This window comes from Coffea arabica, chromosome 8c (genome assembly GCF_036785885.1).
Source record: "Coffea arabica cultivar ET-39 chromosome 8c, Coffea Arabica ET-39 HiFi, whole genome shotgun sequence".
NCBI lineage: Eukaryota > Viridiplantae > Streptophyta > Magnoliopsida > Gentianales > Rubiaceae > Coffea > Coffea arabica.
Window position 1 is genome coordinate 36,070,159 of NC_092325.1, and position 15,217 is coordinate 36,085,375.

Genomic DNA, 15,217 nt, shown 5'->3' on the forward strand with positions numbered 1-15,217 from the left:
ATGGCCAAGAAACCTGTTGCTGTGATGAGAGATCATCCTGACATTTCCAGAAAGGGGATTGAAGTTGAGATGCTAAATTATGGTGTTCATCCTAGCAAACAACAAGTGTACAGGGCAAGAGAAAAGGCTAGGGAAGAAATTGAGGGTACACATGCAGCTTCATATAGTAAGATGCCAAAATATGCTGTTCTTCTAAGGCAGAGCAATCCTGGTAGCATATGCAAAATTCATTATGATAGGCCCAATTTACTTGTCGAGCCAAGATTTTTGGGATTGTTTATAAGTTTCAAAGGTCAGAAAGATGATTTCTTCACTGGTTGTAGACCTTTTATTGGTTTTGATGGTTGTCACTTGAAAGGTAGTTTAAGTGGAGTATTACTAACTGTTGTGGCATTGGATGCAAATAACTCAATTTTTCCTATTGCATTTGTTGTGGCTGAATTTGAAAACAAAGAAACCTGGAGCTGGTTCTTCTACTTTTTTCAAGAATTCTTTGGACCATTTGATAATAGTGTTCCTTTAACATTCATGAGTGATAGACAAAAGGTATAGACCTTGTTTACTTTACTATCATGGCAAATGTCTCATTCTATATGTCCAGCTGTGCCTATTATTTGATTGGCTTTAATCTTTGCTGTAGGGATTGAATCTTGCTTATGAAGAGATGATTCCATTAGCTACTGGACGGTATTGTTGCAAACATATTTGCAACAACTTCACGTTTCAATTTCCTGGACTATTACTGGACAGTTTGTTCTGGAAAGTTTCTAAGAGCTATGATGCAATAGGCTACAATGAAGCAATGGCCTCCATTAAAGACATGAATGTAGAAGCATAGAGATACTTATCAAAGATTCCACCTGCATCTTGGGCTAGGCACACATACTCAACTGAGATGAAGTGTGACCAAAACTGACTCTTGCTGATGGAAAATTTAAGACCTAAACCAATACTGACTCTTACTGATGGTTTAAGGAAAAAGCTCATGAAAAAGCTGCATAAAGGATATCACAAGGCCTGCATATGGAGCTCTAACATCACTCCAAAGATCACTGAAAAGCTGAAGGAAATTGTTGGACTGTCTAGGAGATGCTCACTGCAAATGGCAAGTAAGGAGATATTTGAAGTTGGTGATGTGGACAGAGAATACATTGTCAATTTGACCCAAAAGACTTGTGATTGTGATGCTTTTCAATTGTCAGGACTGCCTTGCAAGCATGCTGCACTAGGCATTATATATAGAAGACAAAAATTAGAGGCTTACTGTGATGGTTGCTTCTCAATAGAAATGTGGTTAAGGCATATAGTGGCATAATTCACCCAATTCCTCATGAGAAACGATGGCTTCCATTACCTGAAGTCACTTTAACAATTGTCTTACCACCACCCCTGAGGAGAGCTCTAGGTAGACCAAGGGTAAATTGAATGCGAGAACCTGATGAACCAGCTCCATCCCAGACAAAGAGGTCTACTACTTTGAGATGTGGGAATTGCAATGCTTTTGGCCATAATAAAAGAACATGCCAAAAAGCACCTGTGAGAGGAAATAACTCTGCCACGCATACAAATCAGCAGGTTCATTACTGATTTGTAATATTGATTATGTTACTTTATTCACCTTACTTAAGATCATGATATACAACTTCATGTACAGATTCCTAAGAGAAAAGCAAAGTCTGGCAGGGGAATTGCAAACACAGGCTTGGCAGGATCTGTTCTCTGGGTAAACATCACTTTATTATAGATATAGTGAGCTCCAACTGTTTAGTATCAAATTAACAACTGTTAACTACTTATGAGGAGATTTTCCTATTGCGGGATTACGTAGATAGGAGTGTGCCTGTTGTGATTTCCAGTCAATACAGCAATCCAAGCCCATCAACTGAAGCTGGTGCAGCTAATATTCAACTGAATATACAGACAACTATGGATGCTGCTAAGAGAAAGGTATTTGTGTTGATTTTTTGTCATTATTTTACCAATTCTGAGTTGCTCACCATATGCACTTGTCCTACATCATTTCAGAGAGGAAGGCCCTCAAAGAAAGATGGAACATCTGCTGTAACTAATATTAGGAGGAGAACTTCAATTGCAGCTTCACAACCAACTCCAGTTATCCCAACTGCTGGAGCCAATTCTACCAGAAATTCCCACTTACAAACTTCTGTGAACACCAATACATCAGCTAATCATAAGTCACACAATCTCAACAGCAGCTTTAGCTTGAGATTTTAAATAGTTAGACCTCTCTTATCATATATTGTTGTTTTGCAACTGCTAAAAGAATACTGCTATTCTTTTGTATCTGTTTAGGATTGGAGATGCTTTTGTCACTGTTAGTTTTATTGAAACTTTGCTGAAACTTCGGAGCAACTTTTGGTTTTGTATATCGTCTATTGACTTAGTATCTATACATGGTATTTTGCATGACATTTGAATTCCAAGCAGCAGTGTAAATTCATTAAAGACATACAGTTTGTATCTTTGGAGTAAAGTGCCATATGGAAGGTGTTACTTTTCAAATTTTTGTTGTAAATATAATTGTATGGTATTGTCTTAGTAAGATCATAATAGACAACGTCTTGCATGCACATACTTCAACTATAAGTTCAACAAATAGCAATAGGAACATTACTTCAACAATCTGTCATTTGTTCAGCATTTTACTGCACCAGTCTCATTAAACAGACTTCATAATTTGAATAAACATATAAATTGCTAAGAATACAATGTTAAGTATCATTAACTTTGTCACTATGGAGTATTGTTGTTCAACTCTACCAATCTGGACTTGTTCTTCCCTTTGCATTGATGAATGTCTGCGTTCTCTTTGGTTGCTCATCTCTTCCTCTTTTGGACCTTCATACCATTCAAAGAATCTACAATTTGTGCAGCAAAAGTATAGCTTGTGTGGATTCCGTTCACTCTCAGAAATTTTAATAGTTGCCTTGCGATTACATCGACAATATCTATTTCTAATTGTAAATGATGTAGGTGAATTCCAGAATTCACAACTGCTACTTGAACTGGCCACTTGTGCTTGTGTTTGTTGCTACTGCAGTTCATCCAACACCAAGCACTTCAGTTGCATCTCAGAAATTAACATTTGTTTGTTGTTGTTTGTTGCATCTCTTGCTGCTACATTTTACTTTCATAAATAGCACTGGTCGCTGCATATGGACGTTAGAACTGACTGCCAGAAAGAGTTGTTGCCTTCCATTTTGTTCACTACTGACGTTCAGACCTTAATGAATGCATTGGTTTCACTTACACCCCCTCAAGTTTCATTCTTCTTAAATTTCATGTTTTTTCTTCATATGAGATTAGCTCATTAATGCAAGATAATAAGGGCATTTGAGGTATACATTTGTTTCTTTCTCCAGCTACCGATTTTTATTGTTTGTATTTTTAAATTGGGTCTAATTTGACATTGCCTATATAGTTTTAAGGGAAGTTTATGATATTTTTGAAACCACATGGGAGAGGAGTGAAATTGTCAGAAACCTCAGGGGAGGTATCTGAAATTATCCCTTTGGAAAAAGGTACCACAGGAAAACTTGTCCTTATGTTTTCTGAGTTTCTGGGGGTATTCCGTATTCTCCTGTTTTATATGTATATTGTTTGAAAGTTTATAAATATTAGATTAGGAAAAAAGAAAAGTAATCTTATTTCCACTCTGAATTGTTCCCTGCTGGATGGAGGAACAATGAAATTCATCATCTATCGGAGCATACTTGTTATAGAAATTATAGTTGAGATTAGCTAATTATTTGTTGATAATGTAACTAGCCATACTCTACTCTTGCAATCTTCACGATGGATGAGGATCTTGTTTCTGATGAATGCAATTGATTTAACCAGCTGAACGCCTGGAGTAGTGAATAAGATGATAATTTGTTGAATTGAACACGTTCAATCTATGAAAAAAAGCATCATAAAGAGTGTTATCCTACACTGCAGGAAAGCATATTTGTGAGGCCAAGGTTTGGAGTGTAGTGTAATGCATTTTGTTTTTCTTTGGCATTGCTTAGGGCCTGCTTAAGAGCCAAGACAGGCGAAGAGTAAGAGAATTCACCTTTCAGGGGCAGCCGTTCAAGCCCTTTTTCTTTGAAAAGTATGACAGTAAAGTACTATTGCTTTAAGCATTTTTTGTACTATTCCTTTTCCACCCTTGTAGAGTTAGTTTGAGCTCCTTCCCAGTCCAACTATGTGAAGTACTAAAATAACATCATAAGTTCTTGAGCTACTCTTCATCACTTCAGTTCTTAGCATTGGAAAAAATGGCTCCTCCAAGAAATAGACGCAAAAAGGTCTGGTTTTTACACTTACATAATACTTTTCTTTTTTTTTTCCTTCTGCATTTTTTTTATTCAAAGATTGAATTTTGTGAGTTATATCGGTCTTTGGCAGGTTGGTTCGATGAGAATTGACGCTGCATTGGATTCTATGCGTCCAATGGGGTTCCCTGATGGTGTTGTTCGTAAATCTGTCAAAGACCTGCTCAAGGTTTTTAAATTTTTAGTTTTTGAATTGTTTTAATGTTTTCAACGAGTCTGTTGTGATGTTTTTGTGTTTCCGGGCATGATTACTGATTAAAGGTTTATGGGGGAAGATTGATGGTTTTTCATTGAAGAGGCTTCTTACAAGCTCCTCATTGAAAAGATGCTTGAAGGATAGCAAGAAGGTAGTTGAGTAGGAGATGATGCAGGTGGGAGTGGTGAAAATTATGGTTCACTGGACGAGCTATTTGATAAGAAAGACTGCTGCAAGGAAGAAAAATATCTACAACTAGAGATTGATGTTGAGAAACATCAAGGCAAGAAGTCTCAAGTCGACTACGATTTCATTCCCAGGGTAATATATATTTTTTCTGGGTTATTTCTTGAGTCAGTTTGCTGCTGATTTTTAAGCCGAGCATTTGGCAAGAGAAGTCAACTCTAAAATCGAATTCAAATCATATTATTAGGTTAATAGAGTTTGATTTTGACTGCTTGAGAAAGAAAGGGATCATACCAGAAAAGCGGCTCATATTTTTGGCTTTCAGATCTGTATATTCTTAGTGTTGCAAACTTGAATTCTTATACCCTGCAAAGCTGCAACTTTATTATGGCACAGTTTACTTATCGGAGAAATTAAAAACAATTTAAGGTAAAATTGACAAAGAAAATAATGCAGTAAATACCATGAAAATTATGCCTAGAAGTAATCGTATGAATTAGAGGAGACTCAGCTCAAGCTGATTATCCTCATTTATTAATTCTTAGAGAATTTTTGCTGCAGTCATTGCTTTTGGAACTACTTTCTGACTGAAAATTTGTATCAGGTTATGCACAATTCCTTGCATTAAGCCAATTAGATGTCTTGTGCTTGCTGTCGAATGCGACGTTGTGTTGTGTATTATCAGTTGCTCTCTATTACAGCTTTAAAGAGTAAATTTTCAAAGTTTTTTTTCCCTTGATGGATGGACTTCTAAAATGTTGGTGCTGATTGTTCATGAGAAAATTTGTAGTCACAAATGAAAATGATAGCTCTAGACTCTAGCATGATTGTTGAAAATTATAATTGTCTTTGTTAGTACCTGGTAGAACTTGAGTTTTTATTGCTTATTCTTTCTACTCCATTATAGTTCTTCAACCATTTGATTCTATCATATATGCATCCTTGATCTTGTGACTTTGCTAATATTGGGTTTTTACTGCTTATTCTGTCTACTCCATTATAGGGCTCCAACCATTTGAAGGATGAAGATGAGCAAGCCCAGCTTGGTGTACCAGTAGACTTTGCTCCAAATGTTTTCCCATCGACATGCACCAACTAACCAAACGCGTAAACTCTCTTTTGGATGGCTCTGCTCTGATGATGAGAATGATGATGATGAGTATGTGTTGCTGCCTCCTGTAGATGGCTGCTAATAGATCAATTGCTGAAAGCATATGATTTTCTGCGACTGCACTTCACAAACATCTGATGTTACATGCAAAGTCATCTAAACCATTGTGGTAGCACTACATTGCCTGCAAAATTTAGGGTGCGTTTGATAAAATTTAAGTTTGAAACCGAAATCTGAAATTCGAATCCATTAAGTTTTTGAACTATTAAATACTAGATACGATATATTTGAGTGTGTATGACATTTAGTGACTAGTGAATAGTTTATCACTCATTTTGAAAACAAGTTTTGTCTAGTCAATTCATTGCCACTTAATTAATTAATTAATTCAGACGTTTTATTTTTTATTATCAAACGTATCTGAACATGTTAAGATCTGAATCTATTAATTTTAAATGATGATTTGGGTTATCAATTAAGGCCTTATTTAGTGGTTCTGATTGAAGTTTTCGTGATTGCCTGTAAATACGACACTTGCAGTAACATTATCAAGCAACATTCTATTTCTAGTAGTAGTTTTCTATGGCCCTGTTTGATAACTCAATTCAACACTTAAATTTAATGGATTCAAATTTTAACACATTCAGACCGTTTGATAACCAAATATTAAACATCTGAATTAATTAAGTGGCACTGAATATTTTAGGCAAAACTTATTTCTAAAATTTAATGATATGTTATTTACTTATCACCAAATGTGATATGCACTCAAATATATTAGATTTAATATTTAACAATTCAAAAACTTAATGGATTCATATTTCAGATTTCAGACTTTTCAGACTTCAATTTTATCAAACACACCTCTCTTTAGCTAGCTTCTTATTATAATAATGTCAATTTTAGCTAGTTTTTTATTATAATAATGTCAAGTTCCCTCTGGTAGTTAATGAGTCTTCACAGGGTTATACACCTTAGAGGCTTAGAGATTACATTTTTCGGATGACTGTGAAATTAGTAGTTACACGTACACTTATAACATACCAAGAAAATAGTAATTAAACATAATTTGAAGTAGGAAATTGGCATGAGAAAAGAATAATTAAGACAACCTTTCCCCTTTTTGGCTGATTAGAATACTTGGGGTCAATTGCACACATAGGCTTGTCTTGGACTCAAAGTTATTGGACAATGACCTAAAAAAAGTATTGCACCCAATACAGTTAAGTTGGAGGATAGTTAAAATATCTCCATATATAACCAAACTAAAATGCTTCAATAGTCAGGATTTATAATATACATTCAAACAAAAATTGCTTTACTACTAAAGTTGAAAGTAAGTAACATTTAGTTCTATGCTTGAAATTTGCTAAGTTCCAAAAGGTTGAATGCTTGCATTGCAGTCTAGGCGGTTGAAATTCATCTCCTAATTGATCTCTCCCCAAGTGCAGCAATCAAATGGTAGAAAAATCTCAAAGAATAGTATTATTGAAATTAACTAATTCAGTCATTTAACTCTGTAACGAGTAATCCCAGATGCAACTAGCGAGAAGCAGCAACAAGCCTTCTACCATGCATGCATAACAGCATCTTTCTGAGAGAGATTGAGTCTAGAAAATGGCAAAAGAAAATTTTAGTGATTTTATTAGGTTAATGTTAGCATTTTTCGTCTGTTCTTGACAAAGGTTTTTTAATTTACTTTGTGCAATTTGGCATCAACTATCATGATTTTTTGTTAGTATCATCTTTTTCTTTTCATCTGTCAAGATTTGTTATTGATTTAACTACATTTCTTGAATTTCTTGTCTGATAAATAGCATTTAGGTTCAAATTAAACTACTGCATATTTATGCATGGCTAGACACCAAGAAATGTGTTTTATGCACAAGTAGACAACTGATCAACTTGTACTTTTCTTGTCGAAGATATCTATTAATGAGATGAGTAATTAGTTGGAAGTGATAAATATTTGCATCCTAGAGATTGAAACAATGAAATTCAGTCTCGTAATCCACCTCTCCTTCCAAAGCACAATAAAAGAACAAACGATTAACCAGGGATGGTACTTTAGCCACAGCTAAATATTTTTCTCATCAATACAGCTTTTAGCAAGTGTAAAAAATGAGTTGGCTCAACTGTAAAGAACAAATCATTTTCTTATAAAAGATCATGTGTTTGAATTCCGCTACTAATATATGGACTGTAAATCTGTAAGAACCTCTGTAGTTTCGGACACATATTCTGACTCATGATGATAATTGGAGGCAAATCCATCTAAACTTTTTGTCCCACTTGCCCTTATGCATACAGCAAGAACCAGCAACCAACCTTCCTGCAAGCATAAACACCATCTTTCTTATTGGAGTCTTGAAAAAGAGCCAAACTTGAGCTGGACTAATTTCCTAGAGCTACTCCAAATTAATCCCAATTATTGGAGGTGCATGTCCCTGGATTTTCCTTTCATCAAATTACTCACCTATTTCACCACCCTCTATAAATGTGCATGCAATTTTGGGTTTTCATTATCATCTCAATCATATATAGCGTCTTTGCATTCTCACAGTTCGAAGCAACAATGAAGCTTTTCTTCACTATTATGCTGCTTGTTTCACTACTGCTCAGCACCGCCTTTCTTCAAGGCACCATGGCAACTAATTCAAGTAACAGTAGCATTTGTATACTCACTCCATAAATAGCACTAAATAATAGAGTATTTTGACTTTAAATGTTATTTGTACTTCTATTCTTGTTAATCACATTTTCATTGTCATTTTAATCATATAGTTTTCATTTATTAGCTTATATGACAAAACAAATGTTGAAAGCACAAATAACAAAAATTAAAGTGCAAATAACATTTTCCTTATGTTGTTAGGCATTCTATGTTACAACACTTCATAATAGTATTGTTCTTTTTTGGTCGACTAACATAATAATATTAGTATTGTCTATCCATAAAATAGTTAATTAGTGCACTTGAATTGAATATTAATAATACAAAGAGTAATGCCTTTGCTACTTAAATTTGCTCAAACCCTTGAAAATGTTCAATTTTGACCATTTTCATGCTAGACCTATGGTCCTGAAAATTATTTATTTTGTGTGCTAATTTTGGTTAAATTGTATTGGTTTGTCTAAATAGCCTTGTAAACCATGTCATTTGCGTTAATAACTTTGTAGCATTGTACTATGACTTAATTTAAATATAGAAAGGTTTATTATCAGGTCCCAAAGCTCCATCTATGGTACTATTGAATTGTTGCATATTTATTTATTCATCTGAACACGTATATTTAAGAGATTAATCTTTGCTACACTATCAATGTATACTAACAAGATTGGATAAATGTCATATTAAATGAATTTGAATTTAAATATCAAATTTTATATATGTGATATATATTTATATCCGTTTGTGTATAAAAGATTTATCGATATTTGGTTCCAGGGCATTGGTCCAACTTTGCCCAATTAATCAGCCGTGAAAGTAATTATATGACTACTACTGCAAAAGGAGGAAAAGTGTTTGGTATGACTTATGCAAGATAGCCAGTTCAGATCCTTCATCTTCAAAGGAAAATCTTTGAAATTATTTCATAAACACAAAATATAACTAACGAGTGGACCTTTCAAAGGGTTCAATCAATGAGTACCTATTGACCACTTGCTAGAAAAAGGGAAAAAAGGGCCTTATGTAGTTTTTACTTTGGTAGAAAAAGTTGAAAAGAAAAAAAATAGAAATAATAAAGAATTTGTATTTTTGAGAGTGTATTTCAAAAATTACACTATAGTATTGTATGCAAAAAACTGTAATTGAAAAAATTTCCAAATCCAAACAGTCCTAAAATTGTATTAGATAGGCATTTTAGTGAGGAAAAGCTTGAACCTTTAGGGAGTCAAAACCATAATCAAGTGAAATTTTTTGAAATTATTTTTATGAAAGACACATTGACGACATCAAATATAACATTTTATTTGCCAAAAAAATGTGAAATCAAAAGTTACACTATTGAACCTGAAAAAAATTCTCAAATGCAAAAACAAGAAAAAGAATAAATTTTGGATTGCTATTTTTTGAAATTTTTATAGAAAAATTTATTATAAGAATTAGATGCATTTGAAATGAAAAAATTATTAAAAAATCTATTCATAGAAAATGCAAAAAAATTTTGGATAGTTTCACAAACCTCCCCTGAGGTTTCTAACACTTGCACTGAGACCCCTCCAGGTTTTAAAAATTTCACCTAGCTCCCTTGCTTTTCAAATTTTGGTAACAATTCAGTCCAATTAGGATTAAAATATTACTACCATGACAGAGATGACATTTATATTCCATGAATACCCTCTTCCTCCCTATATTAGTACAAGATTGCTTGTTAATAAAAAGGTAGACATGATTATCAAAGTTGAAGGGGTATAAATGCAATTAAGGAATATTTCTTCTGTTACACTGAGACATCTTCAGTAGGTGACAGGAATAGGCAACGGTCTGATGCAATCTTTCAACGTCCACAAATTTGGAAACCTCTAAGTGCATATAAACATCTGGAAAGCACATTTTATCCTCAAGCCAAAAGATTGTGAGGAACATTAACAGAAGGCTAAGCTGAAAATATTTAGCAGATTCAATGGCCTCTTCAAGCCAACCAGCAGCATCCTGGAATTCACCCACAACTTTCACTATTAAGAACAGATATTGCTACTGCAATCGCAAGGCCACAGTGAAGATATCAGAGAGGGAAAAGAATTCGAACAAATTGTATTTCTGCTGCTCAAAATGCAGATATTTCAAATGGTATGATGGAAAAGAAGAAGAAGAATTTAATAGCTGAAGAAGCAACCAAGACACAAACAGGGAAAGGGATATTAGCAGAGCTAGAGTGCTTGGCATTTCAGAAAGGCCATCTGATGTTACCGTGGAACTGCAAAGACAATTTCCAACTCCAAGTGTCTTAAGAAACGTGCTGCTCATCACCAATATGCTACTGTTAGCTATATTCATCCTCATTCAAATAGTAAAATCACTAGCCTGAATTCATGTAAATCTGCTGCAACATTGCAGCAGTTGTAGTATGCCTTTTTTGGTGAAAGCCAAATGAAAGTAGAAGTCTATGTCAGTTAGAATGCTACATAAATCAATGTAAAATCCATGTATGCAGCAGTTTACAGTCATTGTATGAGGTAATTAATAGCACCGGTATGCTAATTTGACAATAGCAGCAGTGATATTATACATGCTAAAATACAATAATCATATCAGTAGTACATATAACATTTCCATCAGTGCAATCCACAGGTACAAAACACCATCTACCAGGACATTTTCTATAGCAGATGGTGAGGATTGCATCACTAATATTGTAAGAGAGTGTGAACTTCCATTAACAAAATATTTCAGCAGTCCTAACTTCTGATACATTTCCATATAGTAGCACCGCATTCAAAAGAAGCTAAGCTAATCATTACATGCTAACTAGTCTGAACTGGCAACTCAAAACTAGTTGCTGAAAGTGCTGGTACTGCTAATGCTATTGGAGTTCACATTTACTGATGCATTCATGCTGACAGATGTAGCATTTGAAGATTTAGAAGTCAATTGAACTGGCACCTGAGGATTGGAGTAGATTCTGGTACTTTTGGTCCTACCAGCACCTCTGACTGTTGAAGTAGAATGAATGTTTGAAGTAGGCCTTCCTCTCTGTAAACATAATAGCATGAAAGTCAAGTTGAGAGCAAAAATCAGATCACAGAACTTGTTATTCTCTTAGACAAGCTTAGTATACAAGTTTTTACCTTTTTATTAGAACTTGCAACAGTAGTTTGACAATTGTTCTGCACGTTAACACCTCCATTATGATCAGTAGGACTAGGATTGCTTCTTTGACTGGAATGAACTATAGATACTGCTCCTTCTGCGTGATCCTGTAAAATGAGAGTACTTGTGAATCTCTGGAAACCTCTGCATACATAATTGTAATAGATAAGGAATGAAACATAAAATTGGCAGCAAAATACCCAAAGAACAACTCCTGATAAGCCCGTGCTGGCCATTCCTCTGCCTAGTCTGCCTCTTCTATTTGTCATCTGTGATAACAACTTCAAATGAGTTGCACATAACAAAAACCAATGTAAAATGATGCAGTTCAGTGATGAGATGAGAAACTACCAGTTCAGCAGGGGTAGCATTTGCAGTCCTTTCTACAACAGGTTGTCCTTTGCAGGTTCTCTTATTATGACCAAAAGCTCCACATGGCCACACTTGAGAGTACTTGACCTTTTTGGTTGTGAAGAGGAAGCTCCCTCATCAGCTTCCCTTCTTCGATTTACTCTTGGTCTACCAGGAGCTCTTCGGAAAAAAGGTGGCAACACAGTTTTTGGGAGTAAATCAGGCATAGTAGGCCATCTTTTTACATCAGGAATAGGATGAATCATTGTTGAGTATGCCTTTAAATACATGTCCTTTGTGAACTAAGCTTTACAGTAATATTCCAATTTTTCTCTCCTAGTGCTGCATATTTACATGGAATTCCAGATATTTGAAAAGTACCACAGTCACAGATTCTTTTGCTGAGATTAACTATGTAGCTTCTGTCCAGATCACCAATCTCGAATGTGTTTTCACTAGCCATATGCATCTCATATTTTCTTGATGCTTGGCTAATTTCTGTGAGTTTCTCAGCAATCCTAGGAGTGATATTAGCAGTCAAAGTGCAACCTTTCTGGTATCTCTTGTGCAATTTTTTTATGAACATTCTCCTCAAACCATCAACTAATGTTAGTATAGGCTTTCCTCTAAGATCACCAACCCAGTCATTAAAGGATTCAGTGAAATTATTTGTTACATGATCACACTTAAGTTGAGATGAGAAGACATGCCTACACCAAGAACTTCTTGGAATTTTATCCAGACATCTCCAAACAGTAATGTTAATATCTTTAATACTTACCATTGCTTCATTATAGCCAACAACATCATAACTTTTTGCTGCCTTCCAAAAGAAACTTCTAAGTAATATTCTTGAAAATTGAGACTTGAAATTGCTGCATATATGCCTACAATAATGTCGTTTAGTTGCATCAGGAAATATCTCCTTATAAGTAAGATTCCATCCCTTCTGCCTATCAGTCATGAAAGTTAAAGGGATGTTATTGTCAAATGGTCCAAAGAACTCTTGAAAGTAATAGAAGAACCACCACCAAGTATCCTTGTTCTCATATTCAATTACAGCAAATGCTATTGGAAATATGCTATTGTTTGCATCCAAAGCCACTGCTATGAGAAGCACACCTCCAAATGGACCTTTTAAGAAACATCCATCAAATCCCACAAAAGAGCTACAACCTTCTAGGAATCTCAGCTTTTGAGCTCTAAAGCTAATGAAGATTCTCAGAAATTTAGGCTCAACTAACAGATTTGGCCTATCATAATGTATTTTACAAATGCTATTGGGATTATTGTTCCTTAACAGTTCAGCATATTTTGGTAGTTTAGAATAAGATTCAGTATGTGTGCCTTCTATTTCATTAAGTACTTTGTTTTTAGATCTGAAAATCTGCATTTTACTTGGTTTCATACCATACTTCTTCAATTTTGTCTCTACACCTTTGCTGGTCATATTAGGATGATCTCTCATGACACCAACCAGCTTCTTGGCCATCCAATTAGATGTGGCTTCAACACAGTGTTTATCCATCACACAAGTGTGCTGTGGTTGGTAACTTTTAATCTGAAAAGTGATATTATCAGCCACTGGTGATGCATGTATTCTCCACTGGCATCCCTCAGCATTGCAGATAGCAGTCACTCTAGATCTCTCATTTTTCAATCTCAGAAGTGGAAAGCCTTTTTGAATAACATAATCTTTCAAGACAGCCCTAAATGCATCCACATTGATAAATAATTGACCCTTCTCAAACTCTATGTCATCTTTAGGATTGTAAATCCACATCTTTGATCCCATCAACTGTCTCATAGGATCATCCCCTTCCTCACTTTCAGAATCAGGAACCATAATTTCTGCTTCATTATCTTCAAAATCAGAAAAATTAGTATCACTGTCCTCACTATCATCATTTGAAACCCTGTCTAGAACTAATTCATCCTCATTGTCGCTATGCAGATTTTGTCTCCACGAAGAATCAGAGCTAGAGTCTCCATACTCATCATCTGAGATATCAACTTCTATTGCTACTGTCTTGTTATTCTGTTTACTAATAACCAGAGTATCTTGCATGTTCTCAGTAGTTGGAATTACTAAGTTATTCTCTTCATCGTAGAAATATTTCCATATCAGAGACATGCAAGTTTATCACTGGTTTAGATTGATGTATTTTGAACATCTCACTAACTGAATAGTCATCATTACCATCCATCATGCAATTTTTTCCAGGAATTTCACATCTCATCTGCATAATCATGTTAACATTTCTACTTATTTTGCTCAATGCCTTTTCAGTTATATCAAACAACAAGTTAATGTATGAGTAATCACTTGGTCAACAGTTGGAATCCTGATTTTGTTTGTATTACAGTGAACAACAATGTCATATGCAGCAGCAACAGTCCCCATCCTACATTTTCAGATTTGGATGCAAAGTGGTGATTAAATAAAAGTGCATGCTTCATGCCTTTACATTCTTACAGAAACACATGAAATTTTCAGAAACACATCAGCGTACATGTTCACTACAGATCAACATACTTCAACATTACAGAAACTACTAATCAAGCAAAAAAACTACTTCATAACAAAAAAAATTTCACATACTGATTCATAGAACAGGGTCATCATTACAGTCCCGCACCAGAAAAATAAGCTTAGTAAGTTGGAGAGTTGGACCACTTGCCGAAAGTACTGGTAATTTTTATATCATTACAGTTCATATTTGCTAATGCATTCATTCACATTTTTAACAGAAGTTAATGAAATTTCCAGAAAACATCTTCCATGCATCCATCATGCATGAAATTTCAATAAACATATTTAGTTACAGTACTGCATGAAGCAAAAAACATCTTTAGTTTCTTGACACATCTACTGATTAAGCAAAAAACTTCTCCATAACATGTACTTTTTTAACAAACTGATTCATTACAACACTGCATTACAGTATTGCATATCTGAAAATGGAAATTAGTACCTTAATTTCTACTTTTAAGAAGCTTAACTTCCACCAGATGAAGACAGCTTCACTTGAGTTCCACTGCCTTCTTCATTGTCCTGTTTCTTAATATTTAGATTTAAGACATGTTTTCTGAGGTTTGTAGTTGCAAAGCAAGATACATCTGTTCAATCAGCCTTGTCACATCACTCATCATCAGAAATTGGTGCCAAATTACTTCTTCTATTGGCGCCTAGGAGTAACGGTTTTTTAATCACCTTCATT

The 15,217-nt window shown here is 34.7% G+C and overlaps 2 protein-coding genes across 2 annotated transcripts; one reads left to right on the plus strand and one right to left on the minus strand.

Moving 5' to 3' along the window:
- Positions 1–838, plus strand: LOC113706040 (uncharacterized). Its single transcript, XM_027227936.1, has 2 exons — positions 1–546; positions 641–838. Exons 1-2 carry the CDS (start codon positions 1–3, stop codon positions 836–838), a joined length of 744 nt encoding a protein of 247 aa, XP_027083737.1.
- Positions 839–12,276: 11,438 nt separating this feature from the next.
- On the minus strand, positions 12,277–14,130 carry LOC140013524 (uncharacterized). The gene has a single exon (XM_072062833.1). It carries the CDS (start codon positions 14,128–14,130, stop codon positions 12,277–12,279), a length of 1,854 nt encoding a protein of 617 aa, XP_071918934.1.
- Between the last annotated feature and the right edge of the window lie 1,087 nt (positions 14,131–15,217).

Bases quoted from the DNA above. Each gene is read 5' to 3' on its own strand.
- LOC140013524 (XM_072062833.1), bottom strand. From the start codon at position 14,130: ATGTCTCTGATATGGAAATATTTCTACGATGAAGAGAATAACTTAGTA.
- LOC113706040 (XM_027227936.1), top strand. From the start codon at position 1: ATGGCCAAGAAACCTGTTGCTGTGATGAGAGATCATCCTGACATTTCC. The intron at 547-640 runs GTATAGACCTTG...TCTTTGCTGTAG, and splicing joins TCATGAGTGATAGACAAAAG to GGATTGAATCTTGCTTATGA.